Source organism: Elephas maximus, chromosome 15, assembly GCF_024166365.1.
Source record: "Elephas maximus indicus isolate mEleMax1 chromosome 15, mEleMax1 primary haplotype, whole genome shotgun sequence".
Lineage (NCBI taxonomy): Eukaryota > Metazoa > Chordata > Mammalia > Proboscidea > Elephantidae > Elephas > Elephas maximus.
The window spans coordinates 76021255-76032514 of record NC_064833.1 but is presented as its reverse complement, the minus strand read 5'-3'; the positions used below and the strand labels follow the sequence as shown (position 1 = coordinate 76032514).

At 37.1% G+C, this 11260-nt stretch overlaps 1 protein-coding gene across 8 annotated transcripts in view; it reads right to left on the bottom strand.

Moving 5' to 3' along the window:
• Window positions 1–1486: 1486 nt before the first annotated feature.
• MYBL1 (MYB proto-oncogene like 1) overlaps window positions 1487–11260 on the bottom strand; it is a 52624-nt gene continuing 42850 nt past the window's right edge. For 4 of the 8 annotated variants that reach the window (XM_049854143.1, XM_049854144.1, XM_049854147.1 and 1 more), the window contains 4 exons: window positions 6396–6512; window positions 6204–6308; window positions 5583–5762; window positions 1487–4333 (listed from right to left, as the gene is read on the bottom strand). In XM_049854143.1, coding sequence (XP_049710100.1) covers window positions 4211–4333; window positions 5583–5762; window positions 6204–6308; window positions 6396–6512 — 525 coding nt within the window. In that variant the 3' untranslated portion in view covers window positions 1487–4210. The remainder of the gene's footprint in view (window positions 4334–5582; window positions 5763–6203; window positions 6309–6395; window positions 6513–11260) is intronic. The other 4 variants (XM_049854146.1, XM_049854148.1, XM_049854149.1 and 1 more) reach the window with 2 other exon arrangements.

Here is an 11260-nt window from a genome sequence, read left to right as displayed (position 1 = left end):
TTCAAGTAATAGAGAACCATGCAAGATCTTCAAACAGCAGAGATGTGATCAGATCTGTGGGCTTTTTATTTTTTGTTTCTTTTTGCTTACACACAAAGAATGAGTCTAGTCCCGTCAGCAGTTATATTTTACACTTTAAATTACCAGACTGGCATCCTGGTTTCACGTGTCAGTTTCCTAAGTTTGCTAGAAGTCTTCTACTGAAAAGTAAACTCATTTGCAGTGTGTTAATCCAACAGAAGACTACAGATAGTATCTGGATGGTGGTGAACTCACTAAGGTAATGTAATACAGTAGACCTGACTGGGTGACCGGTTTGCCTTGCCCAGGTGACACTCTAGTGTCATTGTGCAGTTTCTTGGTACTTCTATAAAATGGAGATCAGAATGATTAATTCAGTAATCCAAGTAAGAGATGAAGGAGCGGAATTAGAGCAGTGGCCTTTTGCAGGCTGAGAATTTATAACAGATTTCAATGTAGGGGTGAATGATGGGCAGATTACTCTGTGGATGAAAGAATGGGCAGGTCCAAGTTGAGAAAAAAAGAAAATTTACTTTGGATATTGCATTTAAGGTGTCAAACAAAATAGTCATATGGAAATATCTAAAAGGCAGTTGAAAATATGACTTGGAAAAAGGCTCGGTAAAGAGATCGAATTGTGTTAAGAGAAAAAATTACCTATAAAGGGAATTCTAAGGGAGAAAAAAGGACTAAGAACAGAACCTTGGGTAAAGTCCTTACCGGTTCAAGCAATACCATATGACCCCAATACTTTGCAACGTTTTCTTCTTTTCAAAATGGGCAATTGAGGGCTTGACATAATTAATGCCAGGATGACCTGTAAGTTTTTTTCTGCCTGCTTTCTCCTTTCTGCATACTTTTGTCAATGACTTTGTTTTGTTCCGTCAGGCCACCTGGCCACCTGTAATTTATGACCCCCTAGCCCAGATGTCCGGCATGTATCTTTTCAGTCTGATAAGGAGTCTCTTGTAACTATCTTGTAATGTGTAACTCGTCCGGCCATCTGTAGGCTCTGTGCCTAAAAGACACTATGTCCCCCTTATGACAATGACCAAAAACCAAACCAAACTCATTGCTGTCGAGTCAATTCTGACTCATAGCAACCCTACAGAACAGAGTAGAACTGCCCCATAGAGTCTCCAAGGAGCACCTGGTAGATTCAAAGTGCTGACCTTTTGGTTTGCAGCCTGAGCTCTTAACCACTGTGCCACCAGGGTTTCCATGACAGCAACACATAAGCTCTAAGATAATATAAAATTGCCTTTCAGGACTCTATAAAGACAGCCTGCATTGCTGTTGGACTTCCCATTGATGTCACCTCCTAATAAACTTTCTCTTTCTGACTTGGAGTATGTTTCATTGGGTCCACTGCTTGAAGGCATGGACCCTATTTGGGCAACAACCATAAAACACAAAAACATTTTCTTTTAAAACAAAATGAATAATGCCAAGTCAGCTTGTACACAGATGCTTTATTTTGGATGTTCATATTCATCAGCATTGTATGCAAGATTCTCTTACAATAGCTTTCCCAATACACCAAAAAACTCAATTTAGTCAGGGTAATTGTTATATGAATGTGAAAACCTTATAACAAAATGGGAGTATTATAAGCGTGTAGTCAGTTCCCATGCAAGTATGGCTGCTCCATGTATGTCTGGTACTTTTAGAACATACTGAAATTCAACTGAACACAACAGTATAAAGGTGACTTAAGATGCCTGACATGTTTAAGACTAAAAATCTTCTTGCAAAACGCAACAAAACAGTTAACTGGAGGATTCAACCAATACCAATCCGAATATGTGCTATGTTCAATAAGACCAGGGTTACCTGCAATACATCACATGTGGGATAATTTAATGCTCAAGAAAAATTACGCTGTAAAAAATATAGCTCTTCCTAGATATTATACTTTGGTGATTAGAGACTGCATACATCCAAACCAGCTAAGGGTTTCAATAAAAAAAAAAAAAAAAAAGAACCATTACTGTATTTTTACACACATAATGCGCACCTTCTGCATTTGCTGGCTGAGCCCTCCCCCACGAGGTACTTTCGTGAGTGCGCTATGCTAATTTTTTTTTTTACAGTAATATGTGGAAGAGGACTGGCGTGGCAGCGCTTGTGGGGGCGCCTGTGGGGGTGCCTCGAAGGGGATAGTGTGGCGTGGCCAACAAACACACAGAGAAGGCATGCATTATTTGTGTAAGAATATGGTATATGCTATTAATTCAACGTAACTGAAATGATCCAGTATGATTTTGCTACAATCATTGGTTTTACAAAGTGAGATTGCTGTGAGAAGTTCATTAAATAGGAAGCAATCAACATACTTAACAGACACTGCTAAGAAGATTCGAATTGGTTTATCTGTTATCAACAAGGCATAATCTTAGTACCATACATTTTTTTCACTTCTCACTACATTTAATATGCAAAAACTAGCAAGTGGATTTAAATAGCTTAAAACCCTTTTAGGTCTACTGCTCAAGAGCTAGGCATTAAAATACTTGGTATTTCAATTTCTAGTAACATAAAAACAGATCAGACAACCTTAAGCTTTTTATTTTTTTTTAAGGCTTTTGATTTTTAAGTATTTTGGTATTTGCAAGAACTTGCTTGGTAATGGCTGATTCCGTTAACTTGAGAACTTGCCATCATTTGCCTTTTATCTTCTCACACAGTGCAAGTGGTGTTTGCTCTTTCCTTCTCTCATAGCAGCAAGCCGACTCTGCTACTTCCTATAGCAGCATACTTCAGGAGTGGAGAGGGAGAGAGTGTGTCAATTATAAATAATTAAAACTACAGTGTACAATTTTATTTACCTGTCAGTGTTTAAGTTGACAGCACACCATTATATGTCTCAAAAAATTACATAAAATCTACCACAAAAGCAAATTAAAGACATTCTTTCAAGAAAAAGTAAGTGCAAACACCTAAAACAGGCAACTGAAGCAACTGTTGTAACCTGCAGAGAAATACAAAACATTTATAAAAGGACAAATTTTTTTTTATAAATAAAAGATAATGTTCTTTACTTCTGAAACATTGAGTAAATATAATAAACTTCTAAGTGCAGACTGTTTTTAGGGACCAAGGTACCATATTATTTCTTAAACAAAATAAAATGCAAAAATTTCAAACACATATACAAATCATCAGATTAATTTATAGGATCCCCCCAATATAATTTAAAAAGAAAATATTAAATTATTATTTAGTACATTTTTAGAACTACTTTATAACCAACATGATTTAAAGGGCATAGTGCAACATTTAGGTAGATGTGACACACAGTATAGATATTGTATTCTTTGTAGCTATAACTTACTACTGTTTCATACTTAAAGGACAAAATTGTTCTTTACTATGTTAGCTGTAATGACAGGAAACAACACTGGCTTCTAGATGCCCTATATATATATAAATATCTACATTTAAGCTTTAAAAATGAAAATAAATTATAAAAACAGACTTCTTTCCAATTTACAAAGTTTTCCTGCTCCTACATACTGTACAATACATTCAACAAAACTCTCAGCTCTTCTGAGATTTATGAAGAAAATACTGACTCCTTACTAATAAGGAAAAAAACCCTTTTCAATGCTTTTTGTTTTTAGTACCACGCTCAAATAAATACATTTAACACTGTAGTTAATTTTACTGTTTTTGAAAAATACCAAGAATTAGTAGTGCAACTTCCTATCCTTCCTTTACATTCCTTTTCACTGTGTTTCTCTGTAGACATCAGCCTAAGTAAGTCAGCACACAGGCAGAAGCACTTCATAACACCACGTATGCTTTCCATACAGAAACTAGTTTCAGAAATCATTACATATTACAACAAAACTGCAGCATCAAGAGAGTAGCAACACGTATCTCGTGAAGAAAATATGTGAAAGTTTACTCTTAGGAAATCTCTGAACATTCTAATATTATTTTCCCTGTCTTGTTCTTTAAAAACAAATTTTAAAAATATCATTTCCTAAAAAATAACCTATGAAATTGCCTACCCCTTACTTAAGTGGCTTAACTTTTTTTGTCTGCCCAATATAAAAAAGTATGCAAAGCATTTCAGGCCTGTATTAAAATGTTAAAAACAATTAATTGACAAAAATTTCATTGTAACCTAATTTAGTGTAGAATACAGTAGGGAAGTCGGGCATTTCACCAGTCCTGGTAACAATTACAGTATTAGAGCTCTTGAAGTGCTGCTGGTGTAAGTGCTCAGGTATCTTCTGGCTTGTTCAGTCATGATAAGTTGGTCTTCTGTCTTCCCATAAACCACCGTTTCCCACTCACAATTTGACTAGGAAGAAAATATTAATAGCGATGTGAAAATGACCATAACAACTATCTATACTACTTCACAATAGACTTTTAAAAGCCAATTATTTTTAGCTGTCGCTATTGCTCGCAGGCCTCTGGAGGCAGGTTAAAAGTGTTGTCCCCAAGATATAGCTCCCAAATCAAATGAGTAAGTCTTGATGTGGAAGAAAATGTCAGCCTTTGTTGCTCTCACACTCTTGCAGAAAGACTGAAACAGAGGATGTAATGTCCAAAATGGTGTGAGAATGCTGTATGTCTTACAAATTAGGACATGTATTGATAATACGAAATCAAGGCGATGTTTGATTCGTTTTCTTCCTTTATCAAGGTGTGTAGGTCATTATATTACAGATAAAACCTGCCATGCAAACCTCTTCCTGAAAAGTTCTGTTAGTTAAATGCTAGGAACTCAAATCATTTTAAGTGGATTAAAAGGGTGTGTTCTTTGAAGAGCAGTGGCTAAGCCAGAGGTGAGGAGGCCATATTTGATTGGCAAAGATGCTTTCAAGGAATGCGTAAATGTCAGGAATGCTAGTGCGGCAGTCACCATGGTATAAAGACAACTTCCTCCTCAATGAACTCTCAAATTCTCTGGGGTGAGCTCTCAACACGGTAAAAAACTTTCCAGTTTTCATTTACAGCTACATACTGGCTGCATAGCAGCTAGAAGAAGGATTTTGTCTTATAATTTCTGAGCCAAAAAGTTCACTGGGAACCATTATACCAGTAAAATCACGTTGCAACTGCTTCCAACCACTTACCCTTTCATGATAGCAAATTAGGGCTATACGTATTTGTCATAGGAGAAGGGGTGCCAGAAGTGGATTTAGGGTTTTTTGGCTACAATTCCAATCATTTAGTTTATATGTGCCCTGATGTCAGGAATGCTAATCTCTCAAAAATCCAAATCTAATTTGAGTAACAAAATAACGGGGAATGTTTAGTTGTTGTTATAGTCAATTTCAAGGAGCCTTGGTGGTATAGTGGTTAAGCACTGGGCTGCTAATTGAAAGGCAGTCTGCTTCCGTAAAGATTTACAACCTTGGAAACCTTATGGGGCAGTTCTACTCTGTCCTATAAGGGTCGCTATGAGTCGGAATTGACAATAGCAAAGGGTATATTCAATTTCAGATTTAAAAGAAAAAATATAATTTGTGATCAGTAAATCCAAAGTGATAATTGAATAAACAACAACAAAAAAACACTAAAAGAAATTTATAAATCCATACCTGAAGGTTCTTTTCCAATTTGACAACTTTGGAAGTGTTAGGGTTTGGTTTCTTTTTAGTAAGTGTACATGTTTTGTTGGTTGAATTTATATCCTGTTTTTCAGGAGTCAAGTTGCACCTATTGTCATGTATTTCCAATAATGGTATCATTAATAAAGATGTTGAAAATATATTTTCTGACTAAGGGAGAGAAAAAAAAAAGAGGAAAATAAAATAATTCAAAAATGGAGACAAATAGAGGGGCTACTGAGTAAGTGGTAGTGGAAGACCTGTTCTTTTCCCTTCAAGAACGCTTTTGGCTCCTATGAAATTCTGGTAATATAGTAATATTAAGTATTTCAGAAATGAATCAAAGATTAGCCCTGAAATTTAAAGTTTTGAGAAATATCATTTTTTGACATCATACATAAGAGGGCAAATGCCTCTCAAAGCACAACAAATATAAACAAAACAAGGCTGTAAATAAAATATTCTCTACAGTTGATAAGTTTCTCTCTGAAGTAGGCAGAATGATACCAAAGGAAACTCCATGAATCACTAATTAACTGGTCACATAATGAATAAAAGATAAAAACTAGGGCTTAAAGCAACCATTTTAATTAAAAAGAACTCTGTACAAACCTGCATGTCGGAAATGTCTTCAGTGAATAGCTGAGGGTCTGGTTCTTCTTTTTCCCAATTATCTAAGACTAGTGATTTTCTGACTTTCTTTACAGAAGCCGTATGCTGGAATGAACAATTTACAATGGAAACATTACAGCAAAGTAAATAGGACGAAATGGACTTTCATTAACCATAATACTAAAAGATCACCTCTTGTTTGCAGCTTTTGTAAGCAGGTTCATCTTCCTCTTTCAGGAATATGTCTGTTCCAGTTTCTTCTTTTAAAACTTCCCGAATGTCTTCTTCCAAGAAGGCAAGTGGCTGCGACTGAATTGTTTTTAAAAGGGTTTTACTTAAAAAAATTTTTATAGTAATATTTCTTACTCCCCATGCATACCAAACCCTTCTTTTATTCTTTTCCACTATTGACATAATTTTCTCCTAGTCCTTATAAATATATAAATCAAATTAAATTATGTAATCAGTTTTATGCAAACATAATATTGCATACTGAAAGCATTGAATGAAGTGTGGTACTTTCTTCATTCTAAGCTACTGAACAAAAACCTTCCTGCTTCAACTAAGGTCTTCAGAATCGGTTAGCAGAAAAGAAAGAACATTTCCCAAGCATTTTCATTTAAAGATAGAGGGGAAAAGGGACTGTCGAACAAACTGGGAATGCACTAGTTCTCCTTATTCTACATTTACTGCACTTATTACATAGCATGTGATTACTAGTTAACGAGTTTCTCTTACCGCTAAGATTGAAAGCAGTGACCATGACTTTTTCATCTTTGTACACCCAGCCTTAAGCTTAGAGCTCAGACACAGTGTTCAAGAAGGAAATCTGTGTATTTGCATGTGAATGTGAGCTTAGTAATGAAATAGTTTCAAACTATTATTTGTCTAGCTTTCTATCAAATAGCTAAGCATACCTTATAACTCAGGACATTTTAAAAACTATGTCAAATTTACACCTAAAATTAACCAAGGGCTGCTTTAAAAAAAAAAAAAAAAAAGGTAAACAAAGCTCCACTAAATAACAAGAGCTATTTATCGCATGGTGTGCAGCAAAATTTAGCTTAACTGGCAGCACGTGATGACCAGCAGCTTATGTTTCCAGCCAGCAAAATCAGGGAGAATAGCATTCATGTATAACTGAGATTTCACAGAACTTACAAAGACTTTTTAAATGAAAACAGAATTCTAAAAGTATTCTCATCTGCCCCGAGCGTACGGCCACCAGACACCCTTTCAGCTCAGTACTGAAGTCACTCCTGACGTTTACCCTTCAGCCAAAGATTAGTAAGGCCCATAAAACATAATGAGGTTAAATGGGCTCACCAGCCCAGGGGCAAGGAGGGGACGGGAAAGCTGGTAATAGGGAACCCAAGGTCGAGAAGGGGAGAGTGTTGACACGTCACGAGGTTGGCAACCAATGCCACAAAACCGTATGTGTATTAATTGTTCAATGAGAAACTACTTTGTTCTGTAAACCTTTACCTAAAGCACATACACACACACAAAAAAAGTACTCTCATCTGGAGCCTGAAACATACAGGAGTTATGTTAGTGTTTCTGTGAATTTTTCCAAGAGCTTTTGCTTTAAGGATTCACTATGTAGCCTGGGTGTTCTTAAAAAGAATCTGGAGTCTATTTTTTCCCCTATGAGAATACAAATGCCCTATGCCCCTAAGGTAGTGGCTAGGACAGAGATGAATTCATTCACTAAGCAGAATTATTTTCTTAGTTGTCCTAATATGACAAAAGAAAAAACTGCTGCATTTAACACACCCTAAGTAAAAAGTAAAAAAAAAAAAAAAAAAATTTTTTTTTTTTTAAGTTTAACACTACCAAAGTTAAGGGAGGTTTATATTTTTAAGACTTAAGAGTTTTTAGTCTTTTGAGTAATTTTTAGTAAACATTAGAAGAATCAATGTTTACTAAAAAGGCAACAGACATTTAAGATGTATCTGATTAAATTCCAAAGCCAATCTCCAAAAAGTGTATTTGATTTAAAGTAAGATATGCTGGAAAGCTCAGTGGTTAGCACATATTAGATGTTCAGTAAATAACTGAAAGAGGATGAACAGGAGAAAGGAAAAATCAGCTTTCCACAAGCATATGTACGAGCCTATAGATTTTTAGAAATTTTAATCACTAAATATTTACCTTCATTTTATCTTAAATTAGTGAAGAAAACTATCAGTTTTGGCAACAGTCAAATTCTACCCAAACAGCTGTCAGTACCGTCGGTAGGTATTAAATTAAAAATGCCAGAGCACTAGGAAACAAACTGATGGGGACTTCATTCTAAGTACTTTGAAAGCTATTCTTTCACACACTCTTATTAAGATAGAATTTTTCTCCAAATTATATGCTGGCCAAATGATCCTGAGGCACCATAAAATTTTTAAGTGCCTTCGAATCACTGTTGACTTGTCCAGCCTTCCACCAATCTGATGTAGCTGACACAGTCCCCATTACATCCCCAAGCCTAGCACAGTATCTGGCACCTATTAGATAATCAAACAATATTTGCTGAATTAATGATGAATTAAAAAAATGAATAGTAAAGTATTAAAACAGATTATGTAAGTGAATTAGATCATTCCATACAATGGAATACTATGCAAACATTAAAAATTATGAGATAAATATATACGGGCATACCTTGTTTTACTGCACTTGGCAGATACTGCATTTTCTATAAATTGAAAGCTTGTGGCAACCCTGCGTCAAGCAAGTCTACTGGCGCCATTTTTCCAATAGCACGTGCTTACTTTGTGTCTGTGTGTCACACTTTGGTAATTCTCACAATATTTCAAATTTTTTCATTATTATTATGACTGCTATGGTGATCTGTGATCAGTGATCTTTGATGTTACTCTTGTAATTGCTTTAGGGCGCCACGAACCGTGCCCAAGTAAGACGGCAAACTTAATCAATAAATGCTGTATGTGTTCTGACTGTTCCACCAATCAGCTGTCCACAGCCCCCGCCCCGCTCCCTGCTCCCCGTTTCACTCCCTCTCCTCAGCCTCCCTATTCCCCGAGGCATGACAATATTGAAATTAGGCCAATTTATAACCGTACATGGCCTCTAAGTGTTCAAGTGAAAGGAAGAGTCTCATGTCTCTCACTTTAAATCAAAAGCTAGAAATTATCAAACATAGAAAGGAAGGCACATTGAAAGCCGTGACAGGCTAAATGCTAGGTCTCTTGTGCCAAACAGTTAGTCAAGCTGCAAATGCAAAGGAAAAGTTTTTGAAAGAAATTAAAAGTGCTACTCCAGTGAACACATGAATGATAAGAAAGCGAAACAATCTTATTGCTGACACTGAGAAAGTTTTAATGGCTCGGATAGAAGATCAAACCAGCCACAACATTCCCTTAAGCCAAACCCTAATCCAGAGCAAAGCCCTAACTCTCTTCAACTCTGTGAAGGCGGAGAGAGGTGAGGGAGCTGCAGAAGAAAAGTTTGAAGCCAGCAGAGGTTGGTTGGTGAGGTTTAAGGAAAGAAGCCGTCTGGATAACATGAAGTGCCAGGTGAAGCAGCAAGTGCCAATGCAGAGCTGCTGCAGCAAGTCGCCCGGAAGGTAACTGATGAAGGGGCTACAGCCCTTACACTGGGAGAAAAGGTCACCTAGGGCTTTATGCCCAGAGAGGAGAAGTCAGTGCTCGGCTTCACAGCTTCGAGGACAGGCTGGATCTCTTGTCAGGGGCTAAGGCAGCTGGTGGCTTTACACTGAAGCCAATGCTCACTTACCATTCTGAAAATCCTCAGGCCCTTAAGAATTATGCTAAATCTACTCTGCCTGTGCTCTACAAATGGAAGAACAAAGCCTGGATGACAGCACAACTGTTTACAACTTGGTTTATGAATATCTGAAGCCCACTGTTGAGACCTACTGCTCAGAAACAAAGATTCTTTTCAAAATATTACTGCTTATATTCACTGGGAACTGCCGGAAATTCAAGCCGGATTTAAAGAGGATGTGGAACCAGAGATATCACTGCTGATGTCAGATGGATCCTGGCTGAAAGCACAGAATACCAGAAAGATGTTTACCTGTGTTTATTGACTACGCAAGGCATCAGACTGTGTGGATCATAACAAATTATGGATAATGTTGCGGAGACTAGGAATTCCAGGACACTTACTTGTGCTGAGTAATCTCTACACGGATCAAGAGGCAGTTGTTCGCACAGAAACAAGGGGATACTGTGTGATTTAAACTCAGGAAAGGTGTGCATCAGGGTTGTATCCTTTCGCCATACCTATTCAGTCTGTATGCTGAGCAAATAATCTGAGAAGCTGGACTATATGAAGACGAGCATCAGGATTGGAGGAAGAACCATTAACAACCTGTGTTGTTCAGATGACACAACCTTGCTTGCTGAAAGTTAAGAGGACTTAAGCACTTACTGATGAAGGTCAAAGACCACAGCCTTCAATATGAATTATACCTCAACATAAAGAAAGCAAAAATCCTCACAACGGGACCAATAAGCAACATCATGATAAACGGAGAAAAGACAGGTTGCCAAGGATTTCATTTTACTTGGATCCAAAATCAACAGCCATGGAAGCAGCAGTCAAGAAATCAAAAGATGCATTGCACTGGGCAAATCTGCTGCAAAAGACCTCTTTAAAGTGTTGAAAAGCAAAGATGTCACCTTGAGGACTAAGATGCACCTGACCAAAAGCCATGGTGTTTTCGATCACTTTATATGCATGCGAAAGCTGGACAATGAATATGGAAGACTGAAGAAGAGTTGACACCTTTGAATTGTGATGCTGGCGAAGAACACTGAATATACCATGGACTGCCAAAAGAACTAATAAATCCGTCTTGGAAGAAGTACAAACAGAATGAGCCTTAGAAGCAAAGATGGTGAGACTACATCTCACATGCTTTGGACATGTTATCAGGAGGAATCAGACCCTGGAGAAGGACATATGCCTGGTAAAGTAGAGGGTCAGAGAAAAAGAGGAAGACTCTCAGGGAGAGGGATTGACACGATGGCAGCAACAATGGACTCAAGCATAGCAACAACCGTGAGGATGGTGCA